Source organism: Pseudorasbora parva, chromosome 21 (genome assembly GCF_024679245.1).
Source record: "Pseudorasbora parva isolate DD20220531a chromosome 21, ASM2467924v1, whole genome shotgun sequence".
Classification (NCBI taxonomy): Eukaryota; Metazoa; Chordata; class Actinopteri; order Cypriniformes; family Gobionidae; genus Pseudorasbora; species Pseudorasbora parva.
This window is the reverse complement of record NC_090192.1, coordinates 10,059,442-10,073,362: the sequence shown is the minus strand read 5'-3', so window position 1 is coordinate 10,073,362 and position 13,921 is coordinate 10,059,442. Positions and strand designations below refer to the sequence as shown.

General features: G+C 37.4%; 1 protein-coding gene across 1 annotated transcript; it reads right to left on the bottom strand.

Annotated features, from left to right (window-relative positions):
• Window positions 1-62: 62 nt before the first annotated feature.
• rac1a (Rac family small GTPase 1a) lies at window positions 63-13,562 on the bottom strand. Its single transcript, XM_067430727.1, has 6 exons — window positions 13,244-13,562; window positions 12,589-12,660; window positions 10,608-10,725; window positions 10,009-10,071; window positions 9,428-9,587; window positions 63-1,329 (listed from the first exon to the last, which is right to left on the bottom strand). Exons 1-6 carry the CDS (start codon window positions 13,276-13,278, stop codon window positions 1,199-1,201), a joined length of 579 nt encoding a protein of 192 aa, XP_067286828.1. The 5' UTR covers window positions 13,279-13,562; the 3' UTR covers window positions 63-1,198.
• Window positions 13,563-13,921: the final 359 nt, after the last annotated feature.

Sequence of the window (13,921 nt, the reverse complement as noted above, 5' to 3'; positions counted from 1 at the left end):
CGAGTGTTATGTGGATAAACTAATGATTTCAGCAGACATGGAAAACAAATGACAAAGACAAATGTTTTTAGATTGGATTTCTATTTCAGACATAAAAGTTAATACATTGCAGTTTTAGAGGAGACAGTATGATTAAGCATTTAGACTGCCATTGTTAGAAACAGAACCATTACAACCATTTTCTTTTGAACCAAAACCAATTATAATTTTAATACTTGATGTCTGTAGCCTAACAACAAATAAGTTGAATTACTGTTCAAGTAACCACTACATTTAGCAGTAGCAGTGTTCATGGGGATCTTTAGAGGATAAGAACCGCATGACAGTGTCTAGGATATAGAAACTTCTGACATGCTGATCTTTCAAACAAAATCCTGGTCTGATACTAGGCACTGGAATATCTGTAGTCTAAACACAATACTGGGACTGTAAAATGGATAAAACACTGCCAGACTCCTCCAACAGACTGACTAAAATACAGAGAGGTTAAACATGAGATCTGCCCTTTGGAATATGCAGATACAGTAGTGAAAATATGCTATATGCTGACAAAACGGCATTATTAAATGCATTTTAACTAGGTTTGTTTCTTATTCAGTTAAACAAAATAAACTCTCCAACATGGGAACCATAACACAAGAAACAATAAAGCGTTTTCTTCAGCTGTCCTCTAGTAAAATAGTTCCTTCAATATTACTGCAATCTCTGACTCTTACAAGTACACATGATTAAACCCCCCCTCCCTTTAGGAAAAAAACAAGATTGTTAGTGTAAGCATTGTGAATTGAAATCCATGACTTGGTTTAACTTTTGGCAATAATTCATTTTCTACAAAAATGCAGATTGTAAACAAAAAAGATATGGGCTCACAAAGATGGAGAAACTGAAAGGAGTATTTAGTTTCTTATCAAAACGAGAGGGAAATAAAGAACATCATTAGAAGGCAGCAGGAATTTCTTAGTGTACGAGGGGAAGCAACTATGAATGCTGCTCCCATCTCTCAGAAGCGAATACTCTGGCGTCTTATCAGCTAATTAGTGGCGTAAATCTAATTACAATGCAAGAGAGAGAAATATCTGTATGCATACACTGTGCAGACTTTTCTTCTTCCCCAACACACACTTCCCATCATCCCTGCCTCCATTGTTCTCCTCTCAGGTGAGCTCAGATTGCAGCAGTTTCTGTGTGTGCAGTCAGTTCAGAGGATATAACACTTCCTCTTTCTCTTCTTCACCGGAGGCGGGCACAGGACCGCACGGATGGCTTCATCGAACACCGTCTTAAGGCCGCGCTGCGTTAAGGCTGAGCACTCCAGGTACTTCACAGCTCCTGTGGGTAAAACAAAAGAAAAAGTAGATCCAGTCAGCTACGGTTTGGCAGTTTGGCACACAACAGTGTGTGTTGGCTGTATTCAGATGACTAGTTGTGGTCACACTGTTAGCCTACATTGTCCTACTGAATAAATTAAAATAAGCTTTTAATTGTTTAACAATATTTCATCTTTAATATGAATGAGTTGTCTGGAATTTATTTTTACTTTTATATTTTACATTGCATTTATTTGGTGTTATGCATGTCAAATATCAAATATAATTTTTTTTTTATATCAAAATATTTTTAATCTCAGATCGTTGTTTGTATAGGTCATAGTTTGACTTAAAGGGTTACTTCAGCGATTAGCATATGGCTTTGTATCAGTAGAAACCCTGGAGTATATTCAAATGATCGTGCTCCCCCCTCTTATATCCCCTTGAGACGAGAGATTTATGCATTTTATTTCTGGAAAAATTCCCCTCGACACGCAAATTGACGATATTTGCGTCACGAGAGGAATGTTTGCCCAGAGGCTAAAGACTACAGCCAGCAGAGGGAGCCATTTCCGCATGTTTTCAACTCGTGCATGGGGGATGGAGATCACACTTACAGCACAGCTCAGCTACAGGCATTAATTTAAACGGATGCTAAGCAATGTAAGTGTTTTAACTTCTCAAATTAATTTCTATGAAAGTTAAGCTTCCAAAGGCATGAACTGAAAACGCGTTGTGAATGTATGACGCGAATGTGGTCGCGATTACCTCAGCTCTCATCACGAGACCTCATTAGCTCATTTATGACGTTAAATGTAATCTGACTCCTAATCTGAGTTAGTGCTGTGAGGCTCACGCGGCAACTCGGCCGTTATATGAACACACACGTTCAGTATTTAATTGTAATTTCTGAACTCAGTCACTGTAATCCAGTAGCGGTGGCTTTGGGAATGGCCTCACAGGGCAGCGAAGCATTTGGGGAATTGTAGTCTTTCATCCATATGAGACAAAAATACATTTTCTGTCTTTTCTCAGTCTAGAAAGCACCAAATTCAAAAATAATTTCGTATTTCTACTACATTAATGACCCAGTTTAAATACAGCTTCATCTTCCCAGCGCTAAAGTACCCCTTTAAGCTTTTTTGCTTAAAAGTGAAGACCCAACTTTATTCATGTTTTGTAAGACCCCTCTCCATTAAACAATTTTGCTGGACTGTCCTGGGTTAAAACAATAATGCTCTTTTATCAAGTTATTTCACTTAAAAACTCTAAACTCTGAAATTAAAAACCTTGATTTGGTCTCTACACTTCTTTCTGGTAACTCTGCGAAACTATAATTACTAAAACTAAATAAATAAAAACTAAATAGAAATGTATTTGCAAAATAAAAACTAAACTATAACTAGCAAAACCAATTATAAAACTAACTAAAACTAAACTTAAATTTGTAGCAAAATTGAAAACGATAAAATAAAAACTAATTTAAAAAAGCAAAACTATAATAACCTTGCTCTAGAGACTAACGTTTTTCACTAGGAGCACAGTGGCCCCCAACACAACCAGAAAATTCAGGGGCTCACCATAAATCATCATGCTAATTTCCAGAGTATAGGGGGACAAAATCTCAAGCCAATAGCATTGAGTATGAGATGTGATGGAGCATGTGATTTGTTAAATTCAGTGAACGAATACTTGAGTCTGAAAAAGATATCTTATTCATGAACGAATTGAATGAACTGGTACATCGTGAGGTTAACATAATGAACCAGTTATTGAACAATACTGATAGTGAACAGGTAGAGATTGGCTTGTGTAGTTTGGCATATTTGCAGCAAACAAAGAAATGTACACTTCACCATTGTAATGAAACCAGCGTAATAATGCAGGCTGATGGTTAATTGATTACTAAGTATAAGCACTGGTTTTGTGTTTGTATTATGTATGTTTATGTATGTTTAGGTTTCCTAAATAAAATTACTTCATTATGTTTGTCTCATGTACTTCTATAAAAACTGTAAAACATAAAACAAAAAGTGCCAGTATTGGTTAAATAGATCTCGTGTGTAACGTCAGCAAATATAGGATTCTAGAGAGCATTTAGTTAGAGTGAGATAATGAATAAAGACGCCCAAATGCACTGGTTGCACGTGCTACTGGATGTAAAATTCAGTTGCACAAATTTTGGTAGCAAAATGCATCTGGTGGCAGTCTGGAGCCCTGTGATTGCAAGTCAAGTATTATATATATATAATATATATACTAGGGATGAGTCACGATTTTCGAATATTCGATTAGTTGATTTAACTATAGAATATCGAATAGGCTGTGCGATTGTCGTCTAAAAAAAAAATCCAGGTTTGCTGCGCTGATGCGGTGGTGACGTGTTAATGTAACCAGCGGGTGGCGCGCGCTGTCAAAACCGCACGTAAAAGCTGTCAATCAGTTTTCACACAACAAAAAAATAATACATCATCATGCACACTACTTAGAGTCACGATGTCGAATAAGAGTTCTGTGTGGAGTTCTTATAATAAAATTAATGAAAAAGAAGTGCAGTGCAAACTCTGCCATGCGATGCTTGCTTATCATAGGTCAACCACTACAATGCACAGTCATCTGAGAGCAAAATCCGGTCCATCCACAGGTCAGCAGGGATCAGTGTTTTATGATCCGATCAACCAAGTCGGATGCTAGACGGGCAGAGCAAACAACGGCCCTCATCACGAAGATGATCGTTAAAGATATGCTTCCGATCAGCTTTGTAGAAGGAGAGGGTTTTAGAAGTCTGATGGAGTTTGTAGAACCCGAGTTTACTGTCCCGTCTAGAAAGACGATCACTGTCAGACTGGAGAAACTTTTTGATGACCGTAAGGGAGCTGCACAGTCAGTTAGGGATAGTTGAAAAAATGGCACTGACGACAGATTCATGGACAGCGCGTTTATCCACATTACAGTGAATTAATTGTTAACTATATAATGAATTAAACAGTCACCATTGGTCTCTCTCCCTCTCTTTCTTCATATATGTAGCCTTTAAACCGTTTTAAATTAATAGCGAATAAAAGCGATAACGTTCCAGTGGACAGATATCTATCATTGATTTTTTTTTTTTTTTTTTTCGAAACATGCAAACATATCACCCAAGCTAGAAAGTCGACAAAGCAATTTCGGTCAGAATTACTGTAGCCTAATCGGTAACAAGCATTGAGAAAAATGTAAAATGCTTATTCCTCGCTTAATTTTTTATATAGGTTGCACGTGAGGTTATTTTAGCCGAACCAGACTCAGCTTTCTACAGCCTGGTTGCACTTGAGGGGAAAAAAGCCTTCTTCCACTTAAGAGTTGTATAGCCTATTTTTAAGCACTTTTTATTTTAATATAGGCCATCTCTTTACAAAAATATTATTGTCTACTTTAAAAAAACTGATCTCGTTATTTTTCCAACCCAACTAATGATGCATCTGCGCTTTCTATATTGCGCATGAGGGAAAAAGGTTCCTTCCACTTGAGAATAGTTGTGCACTTTTAAACACTTTTTATTTTACTATATCTCTTTACATAAATATTTTTTATCCTTAAACTGTAATTTCGTTATTTTACTAACCCAACTAATTAGCCTACTCAGTGCTTTAGGTTGCACGTGAGAGAAAAAGCTTCCTTCCATTAAGAGTAGTGTACTTTTAAGCACTTTTTAATTTAATATATTTCTTTACATAAATATTATTTTCTATTAAAAAATATATATAATTTCGTTATTTTTTTAACCCAATTAATGACTCCGCGCTTTCTAAAGGCTATCACGTGAGGGAAAAAAGCTTCCTTCCACGTAAGAAGAGTTTATGCACTTTATATGTCGCTTTACATAATTTTTTTAACTAAGTTTTTTTTAACTATAATTTAGTTATTTTTCTGACCAAACTAATTACTCACCCGTGCTTCCAATAGGTTGCACGCACTTTTCTCGGAGATAGGGCCTATTCATTTTTGATTTTGCCTATTTTTATTAACGTGTAGCTAGTTCATGACCAATTTACAATATTTCATCAACATAGTTTATTTTGAAGCCTATTCTATTTTGTTTGTTCTGTGTACAAAATAAAATATTTTTTAAGTTAAATGCAGAGGCTATAGCACTATTCGCACGGGATTAGTATTATCTAGGGACCTCTGAAATTAGGCTAATTCCCCACATCTGAGTTTTGCGTAATAAATAAAAAACGAAATTATGTTTATTTATTACTATAAAATAATCAAAACGAAATCGATGCCTGTTTAATGATTTCATACAGCTATATCTATAACGAAGTCTTGACATCATATCCGGGTAATAAGTCAGTAAATTCGAGTAAAATCACAGGCTTATCCCGTGCGAATGCGCGCCACGCAAAACTCAGATGTGGGGGAGTAATTTCTAAATCACAGAGGTCCCTAGATAATACTAATCCCGTGCGAATAGTGTTTAAGACGTATAAAAAAGACGAGAAGATCAATATTTGTGTAGCCTGCCTGACACGGTATTTTCACAGATCTCATCTCTCATCGTTTAACCTATTTAAAATGGCATAAATGCATCAGTTATATTCTCAATTTAATTTACAGAGCCATCCCTACAAAGTTTTTAGGTTAACTATATAAGAGACTATATAGAATTAGTATGTGTCGCACTCGCAAGAACGGGCGCGTGGCATCAGGATGATTGCGTGATGTTGGTCAGCCTTCACGGCACAACCATACTGTAGCCTACACGATGAACTTGAGTGCCCATTAAATGAAAGGCATTTAGGAGATTATACACACATTTTCCCCCGGCCTTTATTTGTTTGTGCTGACCACGCCACTATCCGGCGTTTAATTGACCAAAGGCTTTTATTTAACGATATACCTATGCCAGTTTGCGTGCATGCGGGGGAGGGGTGCGATTTTCGAATAATATTCGAATAATTCCCAGCGATCATCGAATATTATTTTTGCTTGAAATGCACATCCCTAATATATACACACACATATATACATACACAATTTGATTCAGCTGTATAGTTGCTCTGGAGAAAACTGCTGTCATCCAGCTTAGTTAAATAACTATACAAGCTGCGTCTCATTTCGGAAGGCTGCGTCCTCCGGAGGTCGCATTCAAAGGCTGCATGTGTTGTAAGGCGGTCTCATTTCCGAAAAAGTGATTAGGACACTCCAAGTGCAACCTTCGAATGCATCGTCCTTTTACAGGAATTCTGATGTGTATCCTTCGCTGCTGCAGATATCCCACAATTCTTTGCATCTGCGTTAACAATAGTCATATTTGTTTTTATATTATTTGAAAAAATGGCACCACCGCCAGATATACATGCAAGCTAGTCATAGTAAACAGGATTACACGTGTTTGGTGCTTTTTAAACGTTTTCTTGTCTTGACAGTACATTGCTGTCAAGACAAGAAACATGAGACTCATTTTCAAGTTATAAATAATTTAGATTCATAAAAGTGGCGTGAGAGCAACGTGATACTTCCTTCCTGCGTGTCCTTCAAAGGAAGTCTCATTTAATTCTGATTGAGGACAGTCCACATACTGCATCCTTCACAGGATGTGTCCACTGGAGGACGTATCTTTCGAAATTAAATGAAATGAGACAGCTTAGTGTGTCAGTGATATAGTTGAATATTCAGTAGTGATCGACCAATATTGATTTTTTTATAACCGATACAGATTATTTGCATGTTTGCGTGCCGATAAACAATATATAGAACCGATATTCGTTTGTGTTATTTCGGTTTTATACAATTACAGCAACAACACTGAACTGAGGTTTTTATTTAATTTTTGCAGTTTCACTCCCTTACATATAGAACAAAATACATTTACATCAATAAATAGTCTGAAAAAGTGTGCATTTTTTAAATAGAGTGCAAATCATTAATGCCGTTTCACCTTTTTATTTATAAATACAGCCATATTAACAACAGGTAAAATACATTTATATAGTCTAATGTTTTCAAATGGAGAACATAAATGAGAGTTGAGTCTATCAACTGGTGGGCGGGGCTTCATATAATGACAGCCGAGTTGTGCGTGCTTCTAGTAAACACAGAAACTGCCGAACGGCGGTCTTTCGAATCAGCTTTGACCGCGACTTCTCTGAGAAAATGAACGTCACTGAAGTCATTCTTAAGAAGGGAAGATGTGTTCTGAGTTTTGCCGCCCTGATACGCCAAAAGTTGAATCTGTCAACGAGCTCTGCTTCACCTTCGTTGCTCTGGTTGGTTGTAGCGCTATCCTATCGCGTGCAGAGGGAGTTTGAAAGACAACCGTTTATCCCGCCCCTCGGATTGAGCCCTGTCTATGGTGAGTTTCCAGACCAAACATCTTGATGTGGGTCTGACTTGTCAGGCTATCAATCTCATCTAGAACGGTATCAATTAATGTTTGTGTCAGTCTATGAAATGCTCATGACAGAGGGCTGTTTTCATCTCTTCGTTTTACTTACTTTTGCGGAGATAGGCATAATTCATTTTCACGGAGCTGTAATTAATTAGATGTTTATTATATAAATGTTATATAGCAGACGTTAATATAATTTGAGGAGTTTTAAACAAATCGGTCTTGTTTACATATGCTGACTAGCCAATATGCTGGAGCAACAACTCGGTGAGAGAACGGCTTAACGCGACTTAGCGTAAGAAAGAGAAATAAGTTTGGCACTTTTATTTCCAACATGCTCTCATTCATGGCTGTTTTATTTAATTCATTTGAAGTTACGTCTGTATTGTGACATGACGGATTACCTGATGACTCCCGTCAGTGAGTTTGTCTCTACTTAGCCGCAAGTTTAAACTACAAAAATACACAATATCATCTCAATTGTGCATTACTGTTATGTTAAACAAAGTTTATTAATTAAGGGATGCAGGTTATTTTACCTTTGAACACCGCTGTTGACTCATCTGCCCTCAGACGCTGGCGCGCTTGTATGCAATTCTCAAAATGTCCACAAGATGGCACCATTTATTGGGAAATCTGATATTACAAAACCGATACCCGATTATAGGAAAATGCTTAAATATCGGGAATCAGATCTATCGGGCGATCACTAATATTTAGTGTTCCCAACTAAGCAAGCCAAAGGCACAAAAGGCAATGGTGGCAAATGAACCAAAACTTCATCAGGTGAAAAAAATGGAGGGAGAAACTAGGATCAGTCAAACACTACAAATCAGAAGTCAGATTAGATCTGAACATTCCGAGCACAAAGCTTATTGCGATTACTGGACGGTAGACACACTACAAATAATGTTTAGTTACATGAAGTCAACTGAAAGCAGCATAGACTAAAAGATCGATATTGGTTCTTTATCAAAATGAAGATTAAATAAAATTGATTCACTGATGATTCACTGTCAACCCAGCCCTAGTCTCACCCCCGGGCCACTGGCTGATGCATATGGCACACTTTTCTGGAAACACTTCAGGAGTTTCAAAGTCGTCATCTGATTGGTTGAATTCTACAGGATGTCTGCGAGACACGCGTTTTGCGTTCTTTAACGGTCCGCCTGGAAACAAATGCTGTGAAAACCCCCTCATGGAAGAAGAACGCTGCTGTGTTTACAATGGTAACAATGAGCGGTTACCTGGATCAAATAAACGCTGGATTTAAAAAAGTTTGTGAAGTTCACGGCTCCATTGTTGCAGTAAGTTGAACAACATTTCTGAATCAATTTATAGACGCTCGCCAGTCTGTTATTGCAGGGACATCGACTTTACATTTTCATGGCTCTATACTTGACGCGGAACAAAAACTGTGATTGGTTGCGTTACATGTCAGTCAAATGTGCTCCTGGGCAGCCTTTAACCAATGGATAACTTGACTACTGTTTTCTCCAGAGTGGCTGTACAGCCGAATCAAATTCTGTTGCATTATTTTCCTGTTTAACACTGTGAAGCCGCTTTGAAACAAACAGCATTGTAAAAAGCACTATATAAATAAAGGTGACTTAACAATGAAAGTTGCGATGGAGTCCAGACCTTCTGCCGTCAGTCTGAAGGTCTAGACTAACCCAGCCCTAACAAACGTGTAAAGACAACTCAAAAATGCATTTAAAGGCCAGTGTAGTAATACTGAAGTGCTGACCTATTTCTTTGGCCATAGCGAGGCCTTGAGGGTAGGTGATGGGAGTGAGCTTCTTCTCTTTCAACTTTTCAATGGTGTCCTTGTCATCTCTCAGATCAAGCTTAGTCCCAACAAGAATTATGGGAGTGTTGGGGCAATGATGTCTGACCTCTGGATACCACTGTTGAAGAAATCACAAAAGACATGTTGATCTTCCATTGAATGCAACTCATTCATGGGCAGAGAAAATTTGCACAATACACATATACTATACTCTAGAAATACTAATAGCATGATGGTGTGCCATTAACAAACCTATGTTTTACCAGTGGATAAGCACCACAACATCCTCTCTACCAACAATGGCAAATGTCACTTGTTCCTTTGAAATGGAAATTTAGCAGACACAGCAAATTAAAAGGAAATTCTGTTTGCTTCATTACAGCATCAACATGCTATTTTGAGGCTTTGAAACCACATTTGCTCAATCGGCCAGGCCAGACAGACTATTCTTAGAGCTTCTTCCTCTTTTGCATTAATTGTGAATTTCAGAAGTAGTCTACATCGACTCAAAACAACAAAATATCTGAGGGCCTGCTTACCTTGGCACGGACGTTCTCAAACGAGGCTGGACTCACCAGAGAGAAACAGATCAGGAATACATCCTATAAGAAATGAAAAAAATCAGACAAAAACCTTTCATACCATCTAATGTTCAAATATTTTCTTTTAGAATGATCTGTCTATCTGTAAAACACAGAATTGACTAGACTGTTGCATTAATGATCTGTAAATTGACTCCACTTGTTTCTCAAAAACACAGTGAGGTTTGTGCCTAAACGACAAACAATTGAGCCATTCACTCTCATGGCCTTAGTAAGAAAGACAACGGCAACACAGAGCTGTCATTAATGCTCTGAGCAGCAAATAAGAAAACACTTTAGCCTGCCAGGAATCAAGACATGGGCTATTTTTACACAGTTCACCATCCTATGGCTTAGTGTTTATTACACTTTTCATATCATCAAACTAGCTGAGATCCTTCCTGGTGTCAAGACTTAAGGCAAAAACTCTAGTCGAAAACTCTCGCTTTGCTGTAATAGAATTATCTAAATAATGGGTCCACTCAAATAAACATTATCTACGAAAAAAACTCAAATATCGTGATACATCCATTTTAACTCCATTATTAGGACTTTACCGTCTGAGGGTAAGAAAGTGGTCGAAGCCTGTCGTAATCCTCCTGCCCTGCTGTATCCCACAATCCCAGGTTCACCGGCTTTCCATCGACCATCACATTGGCAGAATAATTATCAAACCTAAATGAAAGTTAACAGCATTGGTTCAGAGACAATACAAATATTAAATTAATGGGAAATCTGACATGAGAAATTATTTTATCCAGTGGGAAGTGATTACCAGGTAGGAAGGGGAGGAGTTAAAAAACGATTCAAAAAGCACTTGTAGCTAGTTATTACATTGATGAAAGATTAAAGATAAGCCTTTTTTTAAACTTAGAATAGCTGCCACAATAAGACCAGGAAAGTGGATTTAGAAAGTAAATGTTGGAATCAAAAACAAAAAAATGAATTATACTAATGTATAGCATTGTAATATTAACTATTGAAAATAATATACGCATTTAGTTATTATAATATAAATTAGATTAAAAATTTAAAACCATAATTATATTTAATACTTGTGTAAGGGGCCATTTACTATGGAAGCTTGTTTCCATCACAGAATAAAAAATTAAAAAGGTAATTGCATGTAAACTTTTTTCCAAAGCAATTGCGAGTTTACATCTCGCAATTCTGACTGAAAAAAGAATTTTGAGTTATAAAGTCATAATTACATGATATAAAGTTGCAATTGTGTTATAAAGTCAGAATTAAATGTTATAAAGTCAGTTGCGAGATATAAACTCAGAATTGGACTTTATAAATAGTAAATCAGTATTCTGAGAAATTTAGTCAAAATTGCGAGACACTCAACTGCAGAATCGCGAGATGTAAACTCGAAATTGAGACATAAGTCAATTATCTTAAAAATCGCTTTTTCTGTGGAGCAAACATACTTCCATAGATTTTACAACATGGTTTTCAAATAAAACCAGAAAATTATGCATTTGACTTTAAAGGGAAAGTTCATCCCAAAATAAAAACTTGTTCCAATTCAAACCAGCATGACTGAAACAGCCCAACACAAAGACAAAAATTCAAAGAACATTTGTTTTAGGGTGTGTTCACACTGGTCATGTTTGGTTCGATTAAAATGAACCCTGGTGCGGCTGTTTGGTTAGTGCGGTTCATTTGAACATACCTGAACGCTGCCATCCGAACCCTGGTGCGCACCAAACAAACAGGCCGAGACCGCTAAAAAGATGGGTCTCAGTCCGCTTTCAAACAAACTCTGGTGCGGTTCGATTGATATATGAACGCAACACGGACCAAAGATATGTAAACGAACGAAAAACAGGACGTAATGTCACAAGATGTGACGCCAAAATGAGTAGCGTTAACGTTAGAGGGCAAACGTGGAGCAACGAGGATGTAAAGTGCCTCATCAATATTTGGTCCCACGAGCATGTTTCGAAACCGATAGAAAAAAAAATCCACACAAAAAGCATACCTAGGTTCTTCTCATCAAAGGACCCGAGTTGCCTATTAGTCGGTACAGACAATGGAACTGCTGTCTCTTTTGCAGCAGATCTTCGTTTCTGCATACAACAGAGGAAATCCTGGTGCTGTTTTAAACATTTTATGAGCTCTTCGTGAGTTCTCAGCTTGTAAAAATAATGCCATATGTACACGCATAAAATGATCGCGTTTAATCCAGCACACAGCATTGTTTTGAATGTTCGGTAAGCAAGCTCCTACGTCCTAAAAGCCAACCAATCAGGTTGTGGCCGTCTCCCTATGCCTTTGGTTCGGTAACTTTAGGTTCGCTGTTAAAAATGCCAGTGTGAACACTAAGACCAAGACTACATGTTTTGTTCTTTAGTGCGGACCAAACTACAAGTACTAACACACCCTTAAAGAAACTAGTTTGTCCATGTAACAAATTGGGTCCAAAACCATCTCAAATATAAATGACGGCGAGTAACCAAATGGAGAGTAAATGATAATTTTCCTATTTAGCTGAGCTGTCCCTTTAGGAAACTCAGAGCGAGGTCAGCTTACACAGTGGGAATGTACTCCCCAGGAAAAGCATTGGTGGTGTAGCTGATCAGAAGGCATGTTTTTCCCACAGCCCTGTGAGGGAAAAAAAACAAACATCTCATTTCACTCATACATCTGTGATGCAATAAACTGATGTAATGTCCTACAATTGCTTTTCAGCTGAACAATGACTTATTTCCATATTAAAATGAATTATATTACAATTGACTAATTTTAAACAAACATAACATTGTTACTCATACGAATAATAAAAGTGGGTTTGGTTGACTTCATGAATCACTGCAGCACTCCCATACTTCCAGACAGCATTTGCTCAAGTTTACTGTATGACGTAACATTTAAAGGAAACCCAGGGAAGGGCTAACGTTAGTTTAGCAACAATGAAAAACTCTGATAAAACAATTCGACTCCAGTTTAAATCAAGTCTAGAGTCATTCATAAGCATTTTCATAAGCATTCATTTGCTGCCACAAAATAAATTGGTAAATGCACTTTTAAAATATCTGTGAGCTACAAAGACGCACAAAAGTTCCCAAATCAAAGGCCCTCAAGTTACCCAACCTCAAAACACAAGAGAGCAAGCCAAGAAACGGCTGGTAAGGGCAAAACTTTATTCCACAACAAACATAAATACTTAAAATAGGGGTCAACTCACCCGTCCCCGACGACCACACACTTTATGGCCTGCATCTGTGTTCACTTAGCGCGCTATCCCGCTAGCTTTATCTGTGAATGAATCAATAAAAGCTGCTCTGCCCGGGATAACCCGTCCTCAAAATTCAACACGCACAAAACAAGAGCGGAGTCGACAAAAGTTGAATGATAACGTGAAATTTCACTTAAACTCGACGGAATAAAGTTAGCTAGCCGACCGCATTCCAGCGCATTTGCTGCTGCTGTTGTTGCTGCTCCAGTTAAACAAACAGCCACCACCCTAAAATCTCAGATCCCGGTCTGCACACACACATATCCCGTCCCGTCCCGAACAATTAACACACTCTCTGCTGCCTCCTAAAGGACTGGAGCGGATCTTTCCCGGATCTATTTCTGTTCTTATATGTCATGATGTACAATGATCAACATTTTAAAACATAGCCTATTGATCATGCTTAATGCTAAATCACTGAAGTAACTCTAAGAAAAAATAGAACTATTGCTAGTGATTTTTTTACTTGTTGGTAACATTTTACATCTCAACGACCACATTTTGGTCACCTAAACTAGATAGTTCTAGGTCAGCAGGATTGCATTTTCAAATATTATCAAAACTTTAATGGCTTGAATTAGAAAAATGTTTGAATCATGTTGAATTAGATTTTTAAACTTTTTAACT

Bases quoted from the DNA above. Each gene is read 5' to 3' on its own strand.
- rac1a (XM_067430727.1), bottom strand. From the start codon at position 13,278: ATGCAGGCCATAAAGTGTGTGGTCGTCGGGGACGG. The intron at 12,661-13,243 runs GTGAGTTGACCC...TTTCCCTCACAG, and splicing joins TGTGTGGTCGTCGGGGACGG to GGCTGTGGGAAAAACATGCC. The intron at 1,330-9,427 runs GTCAGCACTTCA...TTTTACCCACAG, and splicing joins CGCTATGGCCAAAGAAATAG to GAGCTGTGAAGTACCTGGAG.